This window comes from Peromyscus maniculatus, chromosome 1 (genome assembly GCF_049852395.1).
Source record: "Peromyscus maniculatus bairdii isolate BWxNUB_F1_BW_parent chromosome 1, HU_Pman_BW_mat_3.1, whole genome shotgun sequence".
In the NCBI taxonomy this organism is placed as follows: domain Eukaryota; kingdom Metazoa; phylum Chordata; class Mammalia; order Rodentia; family Cricetidae; genus Peromyscus; species Peromyscus maniculatus.
In genome coordinates this window covers 19,752,767-19,777,841 of record NC_134852.1, presented here as the reverse complement: position 1 = coordinate 19,777,841, position 25,075 = coordinate 19,752,767, and the positions used below count along the sequence as shown (strand labels likewise).

General features: G+C 42.6%; 1 protein-coding gene and 1 pseudogene across 1 annotated transcript; one reads left to right on the top strand and one right to left on the bottom strand.

Annotated features, from left to right (window-relative positions):
* The first annotated feature begins 778 nt into the window (after positions 1 to 778).
* LOC102924848 (vomeronasal type-2 receptor 26-like) lies at positions 779 to 23,290 on the top strand. Its single transcript, XM_076577665.1, has 5 exons — positions 779 to 1,065; positions 11,448 to 12,245; positions 14,567 to 14,776; positions 19,432 to 19,555; positions 22,281 to 23,290. The coding sequence occupies exons 1-5, from the start codon at positions 922 to 924 to the stop codon at positions 23,288 to 23,290; spliced, it is 2,286 nt and encodes a 761-aa protein (XP_076433780.1). The 5' UTR covers positions 779 to 921.
* LOC143269033 (RE1-silencing transcription factor pseudogene) lies at positions 9,286 to 11,390 on the bottom strand (annotated as a pseudogene).
* Positions 23,291 to 25,075: the final 1,785 nt, after the last annotated feature.

Here is a 25,075-nt window from a genome sequence, read left to right as displayed (position 1 = left end):
GCCTATTTCTCCCCAATTCTGGGATTAAAGGCAAGTGCCACAACCACTGGGATGTGACCCCGTGATTTTAACCAGGGCTATCTGTGTGGTTGCAGGTTTGGAACTGTCCTTGGAGTTTGTGGGTTCACCTATTGGGTACATGACTGAAGACAATGAGTGTCTTCTCCCCCAAATACATTAGTTGACAATAGTTCATCAGGGAGGAGTAGGGCCACACAAGGAATTTTCCAGTGCATGATTGGCTGCTGACAGGCTCACAGGTCTGCATTGTCTGAGTCATGTTCTAAAGACAGCATTTCACATTTCCATGTCTTCTGGCTCTTGGGTTCAGTACTTCTGAAATAGATATTAGTTTCTATTGATTGTAACCAGCCATACAATGCAATAGGTTTTTACTTTGTTTTCATGACAGAGAGTTTCTGTATGTAGGTTTGGTGCCTGAGTCAGGCTATGTAATCCATGTTGGCCTCTAACTCAGGAAGATCCCCCTGCCTCTGTCTCCTGAGTGCTGGGATTAAAAAGTGTTCTACCACTCCCAGCTTATTTAATATATCTTCACTTATCCCTCCTGTCTTCTGAAACTGCCCCTCTGATTACTGTCTCCATATTCTCTCTGGATCCCCTTTTTGTGTTCTAAACTGTGTTTCTCTGCACATCTTTGTGCAAGTATTAGTGGAGATGTAGGTTTTACATGTATCCCTTGAGTCACTGTGTTTATTCTTGTTCCATTTACCCCATCATGAGTGATGAATGTGGGCTTCTCTTTCCCTCAGCGTTTCCAACTGGGGCTACCGGGTGGCCCAGAGTTTCGTCTTTGCCATCGAGGAGATTAATAGGAGTGCTCACTTGTTGCCCAATGTGACACTGGGCTTCTCTATTAGAAACTCTGGGGACTCAGTGCATGGAGCCCTCCATGAGACAATGAGCTTTCTCACGAGGCAGCAGGAGCCCATCCCCAACTACACATGCCAGCATGGCTCTCTTCAGGCTGCCTTGGTTGGGGACACGCGGTCATCCCTGTCTGTCTCCATGGCCAGACTTCTGGGACTGTACAAGTTTCCCCAGGTGAGTTGCTGAAAGTTTCCTTCCTTCCTGAATGCAGTGCAGTCCCTTAATGATGACAGTGAAAACGATGGTGATGGTCACAGTAGTGAGCAGCTCTACTGTGGAGGCAGTCTCCCTGCAAATATTCTCCATGCCCAACATGGTTCTTCTCCATGTGTAGATATATTGGAGAGAATTGTTGTCCCTCTCATTGATGAGGTAACTTAGACAATTCTGTTTAAGAATATCTTTAAAGATTTACTTATTTTTATGTTATATGTATGTGTATTTTGCCCTTATGTATACATATGTATTACATGTGTGCCTGGTGCCCATAGAAATCAGAAGAGGGCATTGGATTTCCTAGAACTGGAGTGAGAGATGGTTTTTAGATGCCATGAGGATTCTCAGAATTGAACCCAGATCCTCTGAAAGAGTAGTACGTACTGTTAGCTACTGTACCATTTCTACAGATTTTATCATTATTTTTATTATTATTAATATTTTTTTTTTTGTGTGTATGTGTGTGTGTGTGTGTGTGTGTGTGTTTGTTTGTACCCAACACCAGTGCCATTGTGCTTATCTTTTGTCAGAAGACAACTTTTGAGAGTCAGTTCCTTTCTTCTAGTATGTTGGTTCTGGGGATTAAACTCAGATTTCCAGGCTTGGTGTCAAACACCTTTACCTGCAGAGACATCTTCCCAGTCCACAGAGAAAACAAACCAACCAATAAAGCCAAAAGTACAACTTAAGAGTAAGCTCTCCTGGCTGTAGGTACTAGAGCTGGGATTTGAGTCTAGGCAATTGGGCTCATGCCACTTGCTCCCATCTACCCCCTGGATGTTCCCGGTAACCCAGCCATCAGTGTCATTCCCTCAAGGTTGGCCATATATGACAATCATCTCTTCAGTTCATAGGTTTAAGAGGTGACTTGAGGATAAGTTCTCCATGTAAGGTGAAGAATTCAATGACCTTTTTCTTAGCTTGATTACCACAATTGATTTAAGAACGTTTTTATCTTCCTGCAAAGAGCCACCTCCTTTCATGCCCACTGGTACCACATCCCATCATTCCTACCAGAGACAACCTCTATTCTCTTTTCTGTCTCTGTGGATTTGACCTTTTTGGTCCTTTCAGATGACTGAATCACACTCTCAGCAGCTATCTGGCCTGGCCTCTTTCACTGAGCATGTCTCCAAGGTTCATCCATGTTGTAACAAGAGCCAGCATTTCTTTCCCTATTAATAATTATAACAATTTGTATGCAAAGGCCATGTTTTGCTTTTCCATTTATCAGTTCATATACCTTTAATTATGAAATAAGCTCATGTGTTTGAAAATTTAGCCCTCACCCCCAGCTGTGGGCCTGTATTAGAAGGTTATGCAACCTTTAGGATTATGGCCATTGTAGATGGATGGGACTTAGAGTTTAATACTATGGTTCCACTTCCTGTATGTTCTTTGCTTCCTGTTCCATGAAGAATGAGGATTTCCAGGTCTGTAACTGCCAGGGACCAGCCTCAGCAGTTTCAGGGGTCCGAAGGATGAGATACCTGGAAGGCACAGTAACGACTCAGAGACAGTGTTCATGCAAGCTGACAGGTCACGACGGGCTTCTGCAGTTGCTAAGTAGCTTCTCTGCTACAGCTTCTTTAGCTTGCCTAGCTTCTCTTAGCTTCTGCTTTTGTCCTGGTACCCTCAGTCTTTTATTATCATAAGCAGGGGGGAGCAGAAAGAAAAGGGGAAATCAACCAATACAAAATGTTCTCATGATTTCAAAGGTTATTCTTAGAAAATCATCAATCTACTCTTCATCATCTTTTACTAAATACAGGAACTATCCCAGACTTAACACCAAAGCAAGCATAATCTATTTTTATTATTAATGATTATACAATCTTCTGAGCACTTGACCTAGAGGCTAGCAACATGTAAGTTTGCAAAAAAGGTAAAAATAAGAACAGGGGTCAATGTACCAGACAGTCATTTCCTTCTCACACAGACTGCTCCGACCTCAAGACCCCTGCAGCCGCCTAAGTTCCTCCTCAGCCCTCTGCAAACACCAAGCTCCATGACTGGTGGGCCACAATGACCTCGACAAGAAATCTGCCCTGAAAGTCAGCAACTTCTGTCCTTCTATATCCAACAATTCCAAGGAAGACCTCATCTAATTTTTAGAGCTTCCAAGAAAAAAAGATCACCTTTATTGCGCCTTCGATGTAACCCATCCTTCAGACCCCTGAAACTGCTGAGGCTGGTCCCTGGTACATAAATACCTACATGGAGACATCTGCTGCCATGTGTACACTGCCATTGTACTTTTTCAAACTGTGAGCCTAAAGCTACTCTTTTTCACTAAAGTTGCTTCTTGTCAGATATTTCTCTCACACCATTGAGCAATCACTACTAGAGCTGGTTCCTCTTTGGGGCTCTCAGGTGTGTTGTTTCTATGAATATTTGAGTATAGGATTTTTTCTGTCCATATAATTTTGGATTTCATAGGAATGTAGATAAAATTGCTGGGTCAAATGTCAATTCTGTTGAACTATTTCATCAACCACTAAAATGTTAATTAGCTTTTCCTTGCCGAGACAGACATACCTGAGAGAAACAGCTTAACAGAAGAAAGATTTATTCTGGCTTAGTTTCTGAAGTTTCACACCTTTGTGATCTGATGCCATTGTTTCTAGGCCTGTGGTAATCCAGAGCTTCATGGCAGAAGTGTGTAGTGGGACGGACACCCCAGTGGTCAGGAAGCAGAGACATAGGGTGTGGGAGACACAGACATCCACCTGGACACAGCTCCAGAGATCTGGATCCACCCACCTACTTTCCATGGGGTCTATAAAATGCCACCACTGTGACTCCATTAAAGGACTAACCATTGATCAGGTCAGAGCCCTCAGGATCCAGTTACTTCCTAGAAGCCCATCTACTGGAAACTAAGTCCCCACATGTGAACCTTCCTGTAACATATTAGATTCAAACCATAATAGTCACTTCAAGAACTGGGATGTGGCTCTGTTGCTAGAGCACTTGCCTAGCACACACAAGGCCCTGGTTCTAAACTGTAGTGTTCCTGTAATATAGCAGTCAGGAGGTGGAACAGGAGGATCCAGTGTGCCATGTTATCCTTAGCTATATAGTGAGATTGAGGCTAGCCTTGGCTAGTTGAGACCCCTTCTCAATATACATATATATATATATGTATAAATATACACATACACACATGTATACATACACAAATGTATATGTATGTTCATGCTTTACATTAACATAAGTATTGTATGAAAATTCTGATTTAAATGCATTTGCTTTTTGCTATGAAGTCTCTAAATTTGAGTAAATTCCAGTCTCTTTGAATGTCTCACATTTGTTAATTTTTTTTTGAGATGGGCTTTCTTTCCCCTGTCCCTTGAAACTGGATGGTGTAATTCACAGAACTGTATTCAAGGACTTATCTATCACCACTTTTGGGTAGATTCTCACTAAAGTGCTTCTGAACTTGAGATTTCTGTAACGTTTGTAATTTTGTTTCTTGAGACACAGAGTCTTACCTTGAAGACCTAGGTGGCTAAGAACTACTATGTAGACCAGGCTGGCTTTGAAATTACAGATACATTGTCATGCAATGTTACATTACAGGTGTATTTCACCATGCCCCGCTGTAAGGCAGGATTATTTTTTTGAAATTATGGCATAATCAATGAATGTGTATATGTTTCCATGAGTGTATGCCTCTGTCTCTCTGTTTCTCTTGTCTCTGTCTCTCTTTCTCTCTCTCTACATCTATGTGCATGTATGAGTGTGTGTGTGTGTGTGTGTGTGTGTGTGTGTGTGTGTGTGTGTGTGTGTAAGTGCATGATGCTCTGCATAGGTGTGGAGGACATTAGAGGCCATCTGTTGGCCTACTTCATCACTCTCCACCTATCACTTTGAGGCAGACTCTCTCCCTTAACCTAGGGCCCATGTTTCCTCAGCTAGGCTGGAAGTAAGTAAGTTCCATCTAGCCTCCTATGTGCACCCTTCTTGGAGCTGAGGTTACAGCCATGAAAGGGACACCAAACTTGTTATGTGGGTACTGGGATCTGAGCTCCTATCCTTATGATTTTGCAGACAGTACTTTTAACCACTGAGGCATCTCTCCATCCCATCCCATATTTTTTTTCCATCACAGGCAATTTATTTTGTTCTATTCATTCACAGTTAATACAGAAAATACTTGGAAACATTTCCATATAATGTTTGACACAGAAATCATCAAATAGAAGTATACAATGTTGACAGGAGACAGTACATTTATAATTTATAACCCCAAATGTATTTATAAATTAGAAATGGAAAGATCTACAAATGAAATTATGAAGGTTCACCAAAGTCATTTAATCTGTCAGTTTCTCATTCATTTTTATGTCTTAATAATATTCTATTGTATGAATAAGCCACATTTTATTTCTCTCCAGTATTTGATAGCTATTTGAGTTGTTTTAACTTTTTTACTATTAGCAACACACTGCTGTAAACCTTCATGTACATGTTTCATAGGTGCACATTTTCAGTAGTTTGAGGATATATTCCTAAGGGTAGAATTGTTGAGTAACAGAGTAACAATGTTTTGCATTTTGACCAACCACCAAACTGTTTTGCCAAAGTGGCACACCATTTTACAATCTCACCAAATCCTTGTTTTTAAGGCTCTGATTTTTGTACAAAAGCATTCAATCATCCTGTCAGACCAAACCAGGAAAAGTAAGCTATAGTTCAGAGCTGTTGTATTCCATTTACTATGCAAAGCCATTCTTGGTATTTGCAACTCTCAGCCCTTTTGAGTATTCTTGCAGTGTTCACTTTTTCCTCCACCACTTTTTTTTCTTCTTTTTTTCTGGTTTATTTCTATCTATTACAAATGTATAAAAAATCCTCCATCAACGCTGCTGATAGCAACAGAACCTTGAGAAATATACCTTTGGTTTGCCTCAGAAAAGGAACACATATTGCACTGTAAAGTTTATAAAATTGGCGCAAAACATTGTGATAATGTTACAATACCAGTTTTAAGAGTTCAGTGACTAATGGGGAGCCGATGGGATACATGCAGAACTGTGAAAGCGATATCACTTAGCCAGCTGTACGCGTAGACTGTAAATCTACATTCAGATCATTTCTGAACTAAGACTATCATCTCAGTTTATCTGTTGAGGTCAACCAGGAAACCCTAGAATATACCTTGATTTTTGCAAACAACAAAATAGGGGGAGGGGTTTCTTCAGCATTTCAGTCCACGAGTAACAGTATCCTAACAGGCAAAGTGTTCTCTCACTGTCAACATAGAATGAACTGCTGCTGGAGGTCAACTTGGGCTTTAATTTGCATTAGCACTTACATGCATAGTAGTCCAAGTTGTTGACCTCATGACTTTAAAAAGTAACTCTAAAAAAGTAAAATGGCCCTTCTTGGAAGACTAAAGAAAGACATCCAGCCACAGTTGTAAAAAGTCTCATCAAAACAATATACCCTTTTATGAATTATGCCTCAATTAAAAAAAAAAGTAGCTCCAAATAAGAAGCAGCTCTGAAAAAGAAAATATAACTTAAGATATTTGAAAAAACAAGGTGAATACAGGTTCAAAAATAATTAAGATACATTTTCCTAAGGCTACCTAGAATTAGGCTTTAAAGAATTCTACCATTTCAAGTTTACCACTAGTTAGTAGATACCTATTTACAAACAAGATGTTCACTTTTTTTGTTCCTTTATCAAGAGAAAAATCTACCTTCAGACTATGAGGGTGGTGATGGGGAGGGACTAGAAAACAAGATTCAAACAATCCCATGCAAATATCACCTTTTTCAAATGGAAGAACTCCAAACTGCACTAGAAGTTCCAATCACTAAGACACTTTCCATTGAAATGATTTAAGTACAACTACATGGCACCAAGGTTTAGGCCTAATATAGGCCTGACAACTTTGTTTTCTGGAAGAAAGGCCTCAAAAGTCCCACTCAATTCCACATAACAATACTTCAAAGATCAATTAGGTTTTCATTTCCTTAATATTTTTGTTTTTGACTTCTAATCTTAAAGACTAGATTAAAACTTAGCTCATTTCCCAGAAGGCATTGCTTCCCTTTGCTCTATGAAAGAGTCCACCAAGACCTTTTCCTCAAAACCATCTAGCCCCCAGCCTCCAGCCTGTGCTTGTGATGCATCTTTCTCAACATCCTGAAAAGGTAATGTAGGTAAAATATGCTCATAAACATTAAAACTAGTTGTTAGAAAGACGTAACTAGCTTTATAATTTAAGTTTTAAAACATAAATACTTGCAGCTTGATCTGCACTGACAATGATTGTCGGAGCCTAGAATTCAACATTTACAAATTCTCATTCACACACACAAAACACACTATTATCACACAACTTGTGTCTTGAGAGAATCTTCTGCTTTTTAAGTCTTTGGCCTCCCAGTCAATCCCAAGTTCAACCAACTTTAACTAAAACTTCACTCAGAATTTCACCAAGCTTTTCACCCACACATTAATGCTTGTTGTATCTTTCATCAACTGTCAAAATCTGAAGCCTGCTCAGAGATTGCCAGGTAAAAGAAAATAAATGAAATACACAGAGGTTATTTCAAAACAGAACATGACCATCATAAAAAAAAAAAAAAGTCACGATTCCCGATTGGGATCATCCTTTGTTTACTACTAGTAAGAAAAATCCCACGTTGGACTATTTCACACTCCGGCATTGGCCAAAGGACACGAGAGCTGGTTCTGGAGCATGCAGTTTCTCACACAGGTGTCCCCAGAGGAACACCAGGGACAAAGTCACCTTGAGGCCTTCCCGTACAGAGGCTGTCTCACAGGGGCATCGAGGACACTAGTTTGTGGAGATCCCTGAGAAAGTATGATTCTTAAAATCTGGACTGTACATAATTCACATCAGCCCTGTTCAGGTACTCACTGGAAGAAAGATGCAGCTGTTTGCCAAAACTCAGCACTCCACTCTAGATCAGCCATGTGGCCATGATGGTTTTCTCACAAGTGATATTCTCTAGTTTAAAGGATAATTATGTTGGGCTACAGATTTGCTATTTCCAAGGATGACTTGGAGTTTATCACTCATCACTTGATTTGAGTAACCATCCCAACATCAACCATCTATTGAAAAAAGAAACTCTTCAAAGAATGACTTCTCACTCTGTAAGAAATAAACTAGAAACAGCAAAGTAAAAAAACTCTAATGGCTGATACTGAGATTAAATTGTGTTCAATATGGGATCTAGTGGCTTACTGCAAGAACCAGACCCGGAGAGCTGTAGAATTACACATGCTCATCATCAAAATAACTTACATGAAACTACTTCTGGCATAGATCAAGAGGTTAAGATTAAAAAAATAAAAACAATGGATTGAACCTGCATGTTCCATTGCTCATAAACTTGCACACACTATTGTTCTGCAAAAAAGACAACTGCAGCAAAGAAAAATGGCCCTTTTGCAAACAAGCCTAAAAGTAACCCCCAAAAAGAAAAAAAATAACATGCATATATGTATAAAGTGTTACTATTAAACATGATGCTATCTCTAGGGGGGGGGAATTAACTGCATAGATTTAAAAAGAAAAACAAAAAACCATGTGCAACATCTTAAGCCAGTAAAGCACCAAAATAAAAAAAAAATTAAAAACCCACCAAAAATCACTTTTCATAATGATTAACATAGAAGCACAAAATATCGACTATAAGTCAGGAAGCAATTACCTGGACAGATACAATGTCCACTGTTGAAAGATTTTTTCTTCAATTTAAATGTCTTTTCTCATCTCTAAAGAAACCTTAAAGTGCTAACTTTACTTATATAAAGCAGGCAAATTCTTCAAGTAATTTGCTACGCCAATTTTTATCAGCCTAAACAAGGAACTAAAAATAGCAAGTGAAGTGAAAAGGGCAGAACAGCCGACCGGTTCCACACAGGTAAACACCCCGGAGAACGTCACCTACCATCCCGCCTTTCTTCACTGCACTGCACAAGCTAACAGATTAAGTATCTGTTTTCTTACATTAACTCCCTAGGATTTGCTAAGGTTTTTGCAAGTCACTAGGTAACACATACAGTCCTAAGGAAATAATGTCACTTAAAAATCAGCACTGGACACTAATTAAAGCGAGCTTGTGTGTGTCTACTGTCTTAAACTAAAAGTGAGGCTTTGCTTACAAACTGTGACGAGCCACCCTCCACCGGCCGGCTCACTACTCCTGCCCCTCGGCTGCTTTTTCAAGGAAGTATACATTAACCAGATGGCGATTGAGGTGCTTGCTGTAATCCTTTTTCCTTTCTGAAAGACCGATCACAGAAAATACAGACAAACTCTTCCCTCGGTTATTTTAACTGCCAACCCCTCCTTCCCACTTTTTGAACTTGCTTCTTGTGGCACTGGCCGAGCCCCATGAAGCCCAGAATCATCATTTCCCTCGGACATATTATCACTCAGGTCACTTCCATCATGGCTGTGGATGCCTTCGTCTTCATCAATGTCCGGTGACTCGTTTTCAGCCAAAGTGATAGGAGGCGAGGCTGTTACGGTTGGTGATGGGACAGGAGGCAATGGTGGCACCAATTCGGGTGCTGAGGCTTTCACAGGGACACTGTCTGGGTTCTGCTCAGTGTCCACTTCCATTTCACAAAGCCCAGCTGAACCAGTCTGACACTTAGCATGTAACGTTTCACCACCTGACCCATTTGAGTTTTGTTCCGAGGATAAGATACTGGTAGATTCCTTGGGAGCAGCAAGCGTAGCTAGACTCTTGCCAGCTTCCTCTGTTCCCACTTTCTTGAGAGGGGCCATTTTATTTCCTTCCCCATCAGAGCCAATTTCTTGGTCCTTAGGTGTCTCGTCTCTTCTTGAGTTTCCCTTTGGAAGATCCTGTACGTGCCTGCTTCCCTTCAGAAGCTGGTTATCTCTAACAGGCACCAAGCCAACTTCAATAAGGACTTGCTCCTGTCGCACCACCTCACTCCGAATGCCCGACTTCTCTTTGGTACTCTCTTTTCGGGGAGAAGACCTTTTGGTGACTGGTTTTACTTGAAGAGGTGGCTCCATGATAGCAGGAGGCTCCTTCTGAACAGATCCCATGTGAGGAGGCCCTGTCTGAGCAACCTCCACCTGAGCATGGTCCAAAGGACAAAGCAGCCTCTTCTGACAATGTCCCCGCTGAGACTCCATGGGAGGAGGCGGCTCCATCTGATCAGGCTCCATAGGAGGAGGAGGCTCCATCTGATCAGGCTCCATGGGAGGAGGTGGCTCCCTCTGAGCAGGCTCCATGGGAGGAGGAGGCTCCATCTGATCAGGCTCCATGGGAGGAGGCTGTTTCATCTGAGTAAGCTCCATGGGAAAAGGCTGCTCCATCCCTGGAGGCTCTGTGGGAGGAGGCAGCTCCCTCTGAGGAAGCTCCAGGGGAGAAGGCAGTTCCCTCTGAGCAGGCTCCAGGGGAGGAGGCGGCTCCCTCTGAGGAGGCTCCAGGGGAGAAGGCAGCTCCATCTGAGCAGGCCCAGTCTAAGCAATATCCATGGGAGAAGGAAGCCCGGGCTGAGTAGAGCCTGTAGGGGTGACCACCACATGAGTGAGCGCAGGATCAGAAGAGACCTCCTCCTGAGCCAGCTCCATGGAAGGAGGCTCTGCCACAGCCATCTCCTTCTGCATCTCCTGAGCAGGTCTGCTGCCCTTCTCACTTGACTTACCTTTTTGAGGTTTCTTCTTTGCACCTTTTTTAATGGAAGTATTTTGCTTTTTATTGTCCCCCTTAGTCTCCTCCGTCTTGCTGTCATCCTTTGGCACCTCCGTACTATTTTTGGATTTGCTTTCCATCTTTTTTTTTTCTTTTTTGTCACTGGTTCCTCGTTCACAGGCTCATCTGACGGATGGGCTTCAGCATCCACCTTTCTTTTGTTCTTCTTGGCTTTATTGACTTTTTCTTTATTATTTCCTGTATGTACATCTATGTGTTTCGTCTCTGCTGCCTGTGTCAGGGATGATCAGACAGTGAGGGGCACATAGCTGCTTATAGAACCGGCACAATTCTCAAATCAGGATGCTCAAGTCCTTCCCTGGAAATTATTTATGTTTTAAAATTTAATACACATTTATGTGTATGTATATGTCTGTGTGAGTCTATGCTATGGATGCAGGAGGAAGCAAGATTTCCTGGAGCCGGAGTTATGGGCAGATGTGAGCACCCTGAGGGGTGTGTTGGGAATTGAACTTGGGTTTTCTACATAAACAACCAGGGCTCTTAACTGCTGAGCCATGTATCCATCCCTTCCTTCCCACATTTAAACCAGATCATCAGCCACGCCTAAGCCCAGATCTAATGTACTCTTCTATTTTGGCTCTTCCTTGACAGGTCAGTTACTCATCCACACTACCCAGCCTCAGTGACAAGATCCAGTTCCCATCTTTCCTGCGGACACTAACTAGTGACCTCACATCCTCCCTTGCTGTGACCCAGCTGATAATTCACTTTCAGTGGTCCTGGGTGATCATTCTGGCACATGATGATGACTTTGGGCAGCAGGCCAGCTCTCTGGCCACTCAGAAGCTGAGCACAGCTGGTGTGTGCATTGAGTTCACCTCTCATGTTACTTCCCATGAGTCCCTGGAGAAGATTGAAGAGATTGTCCAGAAGATGCAAAAATCCACAGCCAGGGTTGTTCTGGTTTTCCTAAGCAATTCTAATTTCCAGCCCATCCTGTATGGCTTAATGGATGTTCCTGTCTCAGGCCAGGTCTGGGTCAGCAAGGGCGCTCTGCACATGGCACTGGCACTAAACATTCCAGGAGTATCCCAGGTATTGCACAGCACATTTGCCCTTCTGTATCACAGCAGCAGGGCAATTGGGTTCCCTGAGTTCCTTGCTCACCTGCGCCCCAGCCAGACCCCAGAAGACATGTTTGTAAAGAAGTTCTGGGAGTTCACCTTTGATTGTACATGGCCCCACCAGAGCAGCACAGTGACAGAGGGTGTCCAGTTGTGCTCAGGGAATGAGAGTCTGAAAAACAAGCAGTACCCTTTTGCAGAAGTGAGTAAAATTGATGCTGCTTACACAGCTGTCTACAGCATTGCATATGCCCTGCAAGACATGATAACCCATGGGCACCAGCATGGGAAAGTTACAGACTCTCAGGACTTCCAGCCCTGGCAGGTGAGAGAGGCATGTGTGGAGTGGGTGATTCAGGTATGTTTGGGGGAGAGGACATTGGTTCCACCTAGTCTATACATGTGAAACTGACTGCATGCCTCAGCAAGGATGCCTCATACTTTTAGCTGAGACACATCTTAGAAGGAACAATGTACAAGGATTCCATGCTATGTGTGTGATCTCAAATGAGTCCTGTTCATGTGGCTTATATAACTTTGCAAGTACAGGATGCCTAGTAAAATTAATATTTCACATAACAATAATTAGATTGTTTAGTGTCACAAATTTAAGCTTTGGTACACAGTGGGTAACTTTTAGCTTAGGCATGCTGTGGAATCAGAATTTCAAACAGATATCCAATGCCATTTATTTACTTTTCATTTTTTGGTATATGGTACATGTGTGTGGGCACGTGTGTGGGCATGGAGACACATGTGATGGGGAGCACACTCATATGTGCAACATGTGGGAAGGTCTGATGATGATGAGGAATCATCTTTCAGTCGTCTTCTATCTTACTTTGTGGAGGGGTCTTTCACTCAATTCCAGAACATGTTGATGTGGCTAGTCTTGTTAGCCATCTTGGTCTCGACATTTCCTGTCTCATCCTTCTGAGGATATAAGTAGAGATTGTCTTCCACATCCACCTGACGTTTATGTGGGTTCAGATTTGAAGTCTGATCCTTAGGTGTTTATGACCAGTGATTTAATCACAGAGCCATCTCCTATTCCCTTACTTAATTTTCTATTTTAGAAATATTGATAATATCATACATTTATCTATTTTGGTCATTTTGCCCTGATTCTTTATCTGTCTGTCAATCTGTCTGATGTTTGTCTGTCTGTCTGTCTATACATCCATCATCCATCCTTCCATCCATCTATCTATCTATCTATCTATCTATCTATCTATCTATCTATCTATCTATCTATCTATCTATCATCTTTCCATCCATCCATCTATCTACTTTCTTCTCCTAGCCACTTAGGGTAGTCAAGGTCATGATTGGTAAGAGAACCTCTGGGAGACATGTTGCTCACTGATGAGGTAAACAGTGAGAATCATATCCAAGGAGGGGATACGTTTTCATTACCGAAACTCAGATACCTGAGTTTCTACTATGTGCCTGGTAAAGATACATATGGTTGTAAACCAGAAGGAGAGTGATAGTTGTTGGCATTTTGGCTGTGAGTGACAGGTTAAAATTTACAGGAGCCAGGCTTGGAGGCCCATGACAGGCATGGGCTTTTAACCCTGGCCTCCTAGCACATAAGATATTGAGGCCAACATGGACTACAAAACAAGATTCTGCCACAAAATTAAAATATGTGTGTTTTGAAATGTCTGTGTTTACTCTATGATGAAGATATAAAGTAAGTTGAGTGAAGAGCAGGTGAAGGGAAGTGAAAGGCAGGAAAAGCTGTCTTTGTATGGAAATATCTGAGTTCCAGACATGAGGGTGAGAAGTCTCACCATGGGTAGAAGCGATAGCAGTGATTGCAGATGGCAGGGACCTAGAATGGAGCAAATAGAAGAGCAACATGGCGGGACTGATGAATGATGGGAGACTGTTTGGAGTGAATGGGTGGTCTAGGTAGGCTGGGGAAGTCTGTGGAAGTCCTGCTAGGATTTGGAGTCTACTGAGTGTGATGGGAAGACTGAGGACAGTAGTGCACAGCCAAAAGAGACCCTGGAGCAGGAACCACATTGTCATGTTTTTGGGTTTAATTTTAAGGCTGTTGAGGTAGATCAGTGGATAGTGGCACTAGCATAAGTTCGATTCCTGAGTCCCACAAGATAGCAGGAGAGAACATTCCTGAGAGTTGTTCTCTGGATTACTCAATATGAGTTAGTTGTATACACACGCGTGTGCATGCGCACACGACACACACACACACACAAACACACTGTACTAGGTTTAAAAATTATCTTGATTAAAATATTATGTATTATTACTTCATTAAAGCTAAAACATAGCCGGGCGGTGGTGGCGCACGCCTTTAATCCCAGCACTCGGGAGGAAGAGCCAGGCGGATCTCTGTGAGTTCGAGGCCAGCCTAGTCTCCAAAGCGAGTTCCAGGAAAGATGCAAAGCTACACAGAGAAACCCTGTCTCGAAAAACGAAAAAAAAAAAAAAAAAAAAAAAGTTAAAGCTAAAACATATTTGTGAGCCCCTGAAAATAGCAAATGTCCTTGATCTTCTTCATGCACAATGGTACCAGACAGTGGTTGAAGGGACTCGGTATCATTGCAGAGGTGACAAGTTTGGACAAGACTCCAGACTTGCCCCTGCTGGTGTTTAATGTCTCCCTTCTGTTTTCAGCTGCTCCAAGCCCTCAGGAAGGTGCACTTCAAGACTCCTGATGGAAGTGAAATTATATTTGATGCTAATGGAGATTTGGTGACAAAATTTGACATACTTCAAGGACAGAAGACCCCTGAGGGTATATTCCACTTGGTCCATATAGGCATGATAGACCCTCAAGTCTCTTTGGGGAGCAAAATGAAGTTCCATTTGATGGAGGATCTTCACGTGAGTTGCCTGAATGCAGAGATGACTCTTGTCTGAGTTTGTTAAAATCAGAGGGAAAATCCAAGTCCAGGACTCCTCATCTCCATTTGTGCATGAAGTAGATGTAGCCCTAGATTGGGCCAGTCAGGGATAGCTGGTTATGTTGTTTACCTCCTAAGAGATCTTTCTCTGGATGGACTTGATTCACAATCAAAAATGAAAATACAAACCTGGAATCGTGAGATGGCTCAGTGGTTAAAGTATTTTGTATGCAAGTACAAGAACCAGACTTTTGGATCTCCAGAACACTTGTAGGTGATGAGTGGGTAGTGTGGGCCACCTGCAATTTCAGTCTTGGAAGGTGAGGACAAAGAGATGCACAAAGCTAACTGGCTAGTAAGACAAGCCATATCAGTGAAGTCTGGGTTTTACTTTGAGCCTCTGCCTCAATGGAAAAGTGGAAAAGCAGTTGAGGATGATTCCCAACTTTAACCTTGGGCCTCCACATGTACTTGTCTGTACATGAACATGATCCCACATAGATGTACAATTGCATGTAAGCATACTTACACCAAATACACAGAAAAATAGGGCTGAGGAGAACATATAAGACCTACAAAATAGAATGAGAGTCTGCAGCTGTTGCTCCCTTGGAAGTATTTTCAGTGTCTGTGTTTAGGACCTGCTCTGAGAAGAGGAAGATAGTGACTTACTTTCCCATGGTCCATCTGGGACATGGACTCAACAGACACTCAGTGTACTTGTTGTGTTAGGTGTTTTAGCCACTATGAGAAATACCTGAGAAATAGTTTGAAGTGAGGAAAAGTTTTAATTGTCTCCTGGTTTGAGAGCTCCAAGTTCAGATGTATCCATTGCTTTGTGTGTGTGTGTGTGTGTGTGTGTGTGTGTGTGTGTGTGTGTGTGTGTGTGTGCTTGAGGCAGTATGTCATGCATGGCAGCAGGCATGTGTGGTGGAAGCAGTTGCACAGTTCATGGGGCACAGGTAGGGAAGGTAGGGAGCCAGACAGATTAGATAGGTAAACAAGTTACATCTTACCAGTGCATAGCCCCAGTGTCCCACTAATCCTAACTAGGTCCCATGTTCTCTTGTACAATAATTAGTCAAATTATGAATCCATGGAGGATTTAATCCATTGATTATTTCACAAGTATTGTGTTACTTAGATTTTCTGTTGCTGTGAGGAGACATCATGACCACAGTATCTCTTATAAAATAAAAGCATTTAATGAGGTAGCTTATATTTTCCCAGGTTTATTTGGTCCATTATCATTCTTATGGGACATGGTGGCACGCAGGCCAAATTGGTGCTAGAGAAGGAGCTGACAGTCCTGCATCTTGACCTGTAGGCAACAGGAAGTGGACTGGGTCACTGGGAGAGGCTTGAGCATAAATGAGACTTCAAAGCCCATCTCCATAGTGACATGCTTCCTCCAACAAGGCCACACAAACTCCAACAAAGGCTCATCTCCTAATACTGCCACTCTCTATGAGTTTATGGAGGCCTATTATGTTCAGACCACCAAATTTTACTCTCTGCCCCTCAATGCTTGTAAAATTATCACAATGCAAGTATATTTAGTCCATAAACAATGTTTAAATATCCAAAGGTCAAAGTCTCTTTTGAGATTCATGCAGTTTCTTAACTGTAATCTCCTATAAAATCAAAGTAAAAAAAATAATACTCTTCAAACATATAATGGTACAGGATGTACATTATTGCTCCAAATGTATGAAGGGGAGCATAGTGAGGAAATTGTGGACCAAAGCAGGACAGATGACCAGTTGGGAAAACTCTAAACTCTGCATATTTATGTCAGTCGTTAATACAATCCTCAGACCTCCAACTCTTTCATCTATGTTAACTGCATCACACTTCTCATTGTTTTGCTGGTTCTACTTCCTGTTAGTAGCTCTCAACAGCAGGTGTCCCATGGCTCTGGCATTTCCAACATCTTGGGGTCTTCAAGGCAGTTCAGGCCTTACCTTCAAAGCTCCATGCAATGGCCTCTCTAGGCCTCCATTTATGGACTCCCTGGACATATGCCTTGCCTCAGCAGCTTTCCATAGTCTCACAGGCAATTTCCATAACCCTTTTCTTCTAGCCTAAGAGCCAGAACCATGTAGCCAGACTGCCAAGTTCTGTTGCTTTTGGGGCTGTAACATGGCCCTCTCATTCAATTACATCTTTATCAGCTTTTTGTTTTTGATGGTTTCCTTCACTGCCTAACCTAGGCTGTCCTGAAACTGGATCTGTAGACTAGGCTGGCCTCAAAGTCAGAGATCCACCTGCAACTGCCTTCTGATTTCTGGGACTAAAGGTGTGCACCACCATACCTGATTTTAAGCTTCTCTCTAATTCCTTTTCACAAGTTTGAAATTTAGCTGAGAGGAATCTTGCCCTGTGGTCACCAACCCCTTTATTCCATTTCTTAATCTGTTTATCAGCTTGAACACAGGACTTAGCTCCATTCCAGGTCCTGGTGTTCCTTTTCTTCTCAAAATTTACATTTCATGTTTTTCCTTGCTCAGCTTGTTCCTTTTTAATATAAATCTTTCTTAGAGTTAACACTAACAACCACACGACACAGTCTATATTAGGTTATTTTGCAATTTTTTCTGACAATGGAATTAATCCAAAACTTTTCACTTTAGCCTCAGGCAGACTCTTTGGACAAGAGCAAAAAGCAACCACATTCTTCACCTAAATATCACAAGAACAATCTCTAGGCCACACATTAGTATTCTTCTCTTCTGAAACTTTTTGAGCCAGCCCCATAATTCATCTAATCACACTCAGCGCCTCAGTCTTCTATGCTTCTACCAGATGGCCCATTAAGCAGCACTTAAATCTTTCTACTGCTTTTCTGATTTTCTAATCCATTGTTCTATGGTCCATATTTATTCAAACAATAACATGATCAGGCCTATCACTTCAATACCCCAGTCCCAGGAATCAACTTACGTCTTATTAGGCTCTCTATTGGTGTTAAGAGACACCATGACCATGACATCTTTTATAAAGAAAAAACATTTAATTGGGGTGGCTTACATTTTCAGAGGTTTCATCCATTATCATCTTGGTGCATCATTGTGGCTTGCATGCAGACATGGTGCTGGAGAAGGAGCTGAAAGTCCTACATCTTGACCTACAGGTAACAAGACATGAACTGGGTCATTGGGCATTGTCTGAGCACCTATAATACCCCTAGACCCACCCTGTCATGACACACGTCCTCCAACAAGGCCACACCTACTCCAAAAAGTGACATCTGATAGTGCCACTCCCTATGAGCTTATGGAGGCCAATTACATTCAAACCACCACAGTCATCAAGATCCAATAATTATTCTTTAAATATCCACTGTCAGGTAACCAGTGGTCCACATAGGAGACTTTGGGAAACATTTGAGGTCAAGCCTTGACATTTACTATCACAATTAGAAGCAGTGTTGAAATAGTTATGTCTATGTGTGGAGTGTGGTGCATAGAAATGCCTCAGCTGCCTAATACCAGTGTACATAGAGTTCTCTCCTCTACAACTTTATCTAACGTTGTTCTGGTGGCATCTCCAGTCCATGGTGGCCTTAAGGCTTTCCACATGAGAATGAGATTCCCTTTCTTAGATTTTTCAAGCATGAAGACATATGCTATGTGTTCCAAGGACTTCTTTGAAGAACCTTTCAATGGACTTGATCATGGGAGGGTTTTCTGCTGTCTTCTGTTGTGGCAGTGATGTCAGCATGCCACACTTCCATCTTCATAATCCTTGCCTGGAGGTTGAGCTCTGCTAAGAAAAATTGAGTCATGCAAAATGATTGTGTGTGTGTGTGTGTGTGTGTGTGTGTGTGTGTGTGTGTGTGTGTGTTGAGGGAGTCAGTACTTAAATTTTTTTCTCTTATTGAAGCTGGATGATACTTTATTATTAGAGTAAGTGAAAAATAGCACTGCAGTCAAACTGTAAGTCTTAACAGCTTCACAGAGGTAGATGGAGAAAAGTAGAGAGTCCATCATGTCTTCTGAGTTAGACATGGAGTGCATCAAGCAGCTCCAAGGCTGTGGAGAGCTTCAGAGAAAGAAATTGAAAGCCAGGAATATCAAGGAAATCAAGACCGGGCTGTGGACTTTTGTAAAGGCTGCCAATACTTAAAATTCTTTTCAAAGATTTTTTGAATATATGGATGTTTCCCTGCATGTATTTTTTTGTACTGTTGTGTGTGCCTGGTGTCTGTTCAGGCCAGAAGAGGACACTGGATCCTCCAGAACTGCAGGTATAGTGTGAGCTGCCCTATGGTGACTTGGAATCGAACCCTGGTCTTCTGGAAGAGCAGCCTGTACTTTTAACCACCGAGCCTTCTCTCCTGCCCCCATGCATTCAATTGTTGATATAGGAGCCCCAGAGACTGGGAAACAAAACACATCACATTGTCTAGCTATATTTTTGAATCCCTTCGCCAAGCAAGGCAGATGTAGCCCTTCCTCTATTACATTCCAAGGTACCTCTCCAATCTGGCATCTGATGGGATAGACATGTTTTTCTGCCAGTCATCTATCTCATCTAGAGTTCTGTGAGGAAACTGTTCCATTCTGGTTCTCAGGCTGAGTCAAGCATCTGTATTCCTGGAGTCCCTGGTGACACTGTGCTCACTGTCACTAGGTGCCCAGCTCTGTCTGCAGTGAAAGCTGCCTTCCAGGGTTCAGCCAAGTGCCCAGGCTGGGAGCCCCCCACTGCTGTTTTGATTGCAGTCCCTGCCCAGAGGGACAGTTTGCAGACCAAAGAGGTAAGGGCATGTGGAGCTGGAATCTGGGGAGGGGGTCAAGAGGGCACTGTGAGCCTTCTGTATTTGTCCATTGTCTTTGTTCCTGTTGCACTGCTGTGAAGAGACACCATGATTAAAGCAGGTTCTAAAAGAAAAGCATTCAACTGGGGGCTTCCTTAGAGTATCAAAGGGTAAGTCCATGATCATCATGGCAGGAAGCATGGCATTAGGCAGGGAGGCATGGCACTTCAGCAGTAGCTGAGATCTTACATTCTGATCTACAGGAGCCAGGCTGCTAGAGAAGTGGAGAGTGTGCCTGGTATTGGAGTTTGTACTTTCAAAGGCCACCCCCATTAACAACCCTCATCCAACAATGCTACACCTCCCAATCCATCCCAACAATCCACCAATTAGAAACCTAACATTCAAATAGATGAGTCATTCACAGTCAAAACACCACACCCATCCACTGATATATTGCAGTCTTTGTATTTCTATGGACAGCAGCTAGAACCCTAGTCTTACAGCTGTTCTTAGTTAAATTCCTTGTTCAGAAAGACAAGTGCACTACCCATAGCTGGGGTGTAGAATGAATTGTCCTCTAGCAAACACTGCACATCTTTGGCCTCCAATCAAGAATCAGCTATCTCCAGAAGCTTCTAGCAATCCTGTAACAGAACCCCGGCTTTTGACACGCTGATGAATTTCACTTGCTTTTTAAACCTCTTGTAAGTGGAAATGAATGGTCAATGTTCTTCTGTGATTTCCTTCCTCGTGTTTATTATTGGGATTCATTCCAGAGGCTAAATGGCAGCAGACCACTACATCCCATACAGTTAGAGCTTCAGAACATATTCCTTTATCATTGTGAAAGCCCAAAATGCGGAAATGCAAAGCAAAATTATCATCAGGGTCGGTGGTGTGTGCTGTCTCACTCTTGCCCTGGCACAGTCATCCTCTCCCTGTGTGCTCTCATTTCATGGTGTGTGTGTGTGTGTGTGTGTGTGTGTGTGTGTGTGTGTGTGTGTCTGTGTCTGTGTGTGTTGTTCCTTTTGCTTTTGGTATGTGGTTTGGTTTTGAGACACTGTCTCACCTGCAGCTCTGACTGGTTTGTCACTCCTTATGTTGACCAGTCTGTCCCCAAACTGATAGAAATCTACCAGCCTCTCCCCTTCCAGTGCTGAGATTAAAGTCATGTGCAGCCACACGCATCCCAGTTCCCTCTTCTTATTAGCATAGTAGCTCTGTTGGAATTAGGGGCTAATTCTACCCTGGTGACACCATTTAAACTTTATTACATCATCCCAGTTCACTTATGGCAAAGTATGTCCCATTTTGAGGTGCTTAGAGACAGGACTTGAAGAAATAAATTTTGGGGGCTCAGCTCAGTGCTAAACCTTTTTAATTTGACCAGTTACTGATACTATTGGAAAGAAATGAACCATTAAAAACTCACAGAGGAGACAGGTTGTAGTGGCACATTCCTCTAATCTCAGACTCAGGAGGCAGAGACAGGATGGACTTTGGGGATTTTGATCTGCCAGTATAGTCAACTCAGTGATGGCCAGGTTCAGTGAGAGATCCTGTCTTAAAACCTAAGGTGAAAAGGGGGCTGAGGAGGTGCCTCAATAGTTAGGAACACCGCCATGGTGATTCACAACCATCTGTACCTCCAGATTCAGGAGAACTGATGTCATCTTCTGAGTTCTGCAGGCACAAGGCAGGCACATGAGTTCCATACATAGGTATAGACAAAACAGTCTACAAGTAAAATAAAATAAGGAATTATAAAATACTAAGGTTCAGAGTCTGGTGAAATGGTTCATCAGTTAAAGTATTCACTGTCAACCCTGACAGTGTAAGTACAGCACCTGGGACCCACATGGAAGAAGGTGAGCTCCAAATTCCTGACAGTTGTACTGACCTCCACTTGCACACCTTTGCATGTCTGAGCCCATGCAAACATACACACAAACAATAAACAACTAAGTTTGATTAGAAAAATAAGGAAGGGGAAGTGGTTGAGCAATAATATCTGATGATAATGTCTGGTCTTGACAAGTATGTGCATCCACTTACATACATGTGTGTACACACAAACCTGCACATACACAAGCTCACACAGTTTAGGTATAGTGGTGCATGTCTCTAATCACAGCACTGGAGCGGACAATGGAAGAAGGCTTAGGAGTACAAGGTCATCCTCTGTAACTCAACAAGTTCAAGGCCAACCTGAGTTACATGAGACACTGTTTGAAGACAGAAACAAGACTTCTCACGTAAAACAGATACTAACTGTGATTTTTTTCTCTGTATCTCTGCCTCTAATATCAGCCATCTGCCTCATCACCAGAAATAATTTATAAATACATGACTTGATGGAAAGGCTGTAAGAGCAGTTAGTGCTTGGGACACCTTTCTTTTGAGCTGGTGCAGTTCATATAGTGTTGTAGAAATGATGTCTGTCACTTTGCACAGCTTGGCGCAGGGAGGAGGGTCTTAGACCTGCCTCAACAGAATGTGCCAGGCTCTGCTGACTTCCCTTGGGAGACCTTGCCTAGGAGGTGGTGGTCTTAGGGAGTGGGTGGGGGAGGGGGTTGGGCTTAAGAGGAGGGAGGACAGGGGAATCTGTGACTGATAGGTAGGATGAATGGAAAATTTCTTAATTAAAAAAATAAATAATAAAAAACACCTTCAAAAAAAAAAAAAGAAAAGAAAAGAAATGGTGTTTGTCTGTCCACCATAGACATGAAGAGCTGTCTTCTGTGCCCCAGGGAGCAGTACTCGAGCCACATGAGAGACCATTGCTTGCCCAGGACAGAGATCTTCCTGGCCTTTGAGGAACCTCTGGGATTCATGCTGGCTTTGGTGGCACTCTTCCTGGCTGGTCTGGCTGTCCTGGTTCTGGGAGTGTTCCTGAAGTACAGAGACAGCCCTGTGGTCAGGGCAAACAACAGAAGTCTCAGCTACTTACTCCTGCTCTCTCTTTGCCTCTGTGCCCTGTGTGCCTTGCTGTTCCTTGGGCAACCCAGTGTCTTGACGTGCCTCCTCCGTCAGACCACCTTTGCTGTGGTGTTCACGGTGGCCGTGTCCTCTGTTCTGGCCAAGACTCTCACAGTGGTCCTGGCCTTCAGGGTCACCAGGCCAGGGGACAGGATCCGGGTATGCCTGAGCCCTGGGGCTTCCACCTCAGTGGTCCTTATTGCTTCCTTCATGCAGGTTGTTCTTTGTGGAGTCTGGCTGGCCACCTCCCCACCATTCCCAGACAGGGATATGGTCTCGGAGCCCCAGCACATTGTCATCCAGTGCCAGGAGGGTTCTGGCACCATCTTCTTCTGTGTGCTGGGCTACTTGGGTTTCCTGGCAGTGGGTACCTTCTCTGTGGCCTTTCTGGCCAGGGGCCTGCCAGATGTCTTCAATGAGACTAAATTCCTGACCTTCAGCATGCTGCTCTTCTGCAGTGTCTGGACAGCCTTCCTGCCCCTGTATCACAGTGCCAGGGGCAAGTCCACTGTGGCTGTAGAGATCTTCTCCATCCTGGCCTCCACTGCTGGCCTTCTGGGTGGCATCTTCATCCCCAAGTGCTACATCATCTTGCTGAAACCAAGGAGGAAAACTGCTGCCTGGCTCAGGCAAGGCCACCGGGCACAGCAGGAGAGGCAGAGTGAGATGCTCCAGAGAAGGTGTGTCCCCAGATCCACACCACAAATCTTTATGACCTATTCCTCGGGGAAGTCACCAGGACCACCCTTGTGATTTTGTCTCACTGTTTTTGTGTAGATCAAAAGTTATTTAAAAGGCCTATCAAGAGCAAAGTGAGATACTTTTAACAAAACACTCATAATATCACTTGATAGTAGGGCCATATAGATGGTTATTTACTATTCCCTCTCTATGTATTGCTAAAATTTATCACAATTGAGATAGTTAGAAAAGGGAGCTGGCAAAATGGCTCAATGGTTAGAAGCACTTACCATTAAGCTTGGCAACCTGGCTTTGATACAGAGGATCCAGATGTTGGGAGAAGAGAGGTGACATTACTAACTTGTGTTATCTCTGCTTGCTTACAGAAGCACCTCCTATTTGCATACAAACAAAATATAAATGTAAATTGTGAAAAGGGTAATGAAGTGATGATAATCTTAAGTGTTGCTGAGGGTTTGAGGAATTAACAGGTTGATCGTTGATCTCTCCTCTTTGTTTTGAGATCATCAGTAGTGGGGATTGAACCTTTCACTTGCAGATCCTGCACAGACTTAGCATGTGATTTAGCAATGTCACTCATAGATACATACCCAAGAAAAATAAAATCATGTCTGCAAGGACTGTAAATGAATATCCAGAGATGCATTATTTAGGCACTAAAAGTTGAAACACTCTGATATTTGTTGGTTTATGAATGTTTGGTGTGACTTATTCATCCCTAGGATGTTATTTGGCAATAAGAAATAATTGTATAAATGAAATAGAATACTGTTTAATATGTGGTTATATACTAAGAATTTTATACTGAGTTAAGGAAACTAGATAAAGAAAATAATATATTTTAATATTTCAATCTATGAAGAAGCAAACCCAGAAAGACATATAATAGCATAGTGTTTTTTTGAGGTTTGTGGAGGGGACATTGGAAGTGAGGAGTGTAGACTAAAGGGTGCACTGTTTCTTTCTGGGGTGATGAAGGTCTAAAGTTTGTTTGGTCGGGCTGTTGAGGTGGCTCAGTGGTTCAGAGCACTCACTTCTCCTCCAGAGGCCTCAGTTTGGTGCCAGAACCCATGCCAGGCAGCTCACAGCCACCTGTAAGTCCAGCTCCAGTGGATACAACACCATGGTCTCTGTGTGCACCTGCACTCATGTGCTCATACTACACCCCATGCCTAATTAAAAAATCACTTGGTAATGGTTGTAAGACTCCAGAATATGCTAATGACCACTAAATTGTCATCTCCTTTTATTTATTTATTTGGGACCGGCTTTTCCACATCAACCAGGCTGACTTCAAACTTGTAGCAATTCTCCTGCTTCAGTGTCCTGAGTGTTGGGATTTTAGATATATTCCCACACCTGGACAGTTGCATAAAGTAAATGTAAATGGATGAATTGTATACTGTGTGAATTGTGTCTCAATGAAGTTAGTTTTTTTTTTTTAATAAAAAATCATCCACCAATTACAGAATGTGAATTTCCATTATTTCCTGATTTCTAAGAAAAAAATCAAGTAGTCTTCAACCCAGAGATGCATGGAGGGCTCAACATACAAAAATTTGTCAGTATAATACACCATATAAACAAACTGAAAGAAAAAAAAAACCCGCACCTGATCATCTCAGTTGCTGAAAAAGCCTTTGATAAAACCCAACACCACTTCATGATAAAGGTCTTGGAGAGATCAGAAATACAAGGAACATACCTGAACATAATATAGGCAATTTACAGCAAGCCAACAGCCAATATCAAATTGAATGGAGAGCAACTCAAAGCAATTCCACTAAAATCAAGAACAAGACAAGGCTCTCCACTCTCCTCATATCTATTCAATAT

Bases quoted from the DNA above. Each gene is read 5' to 3' on its own strand.
- LOC102924848 (XM_076577665.1), top strand. From the start codon at position 922: ATGAGCTTTCTCACGAGGCAGCAGGAGCCCATCCCCAACTACACATGC. The intron at 12,246-14,566 runs GTGAGAGAGGCA...TTCTGTTTTCAG, and splicing joins AGGACTTCCAGCCCTGGCAG to CTGCTCCAAGCCCTCAGGAA. The intron at 14,777-19,431 runs GTGAGTTGCCTG...CACTGTCACTAG, and splicing joins ATTTGATGGAGGATCTTCAC to GTGCCCAGCTCTGTCTGCAG.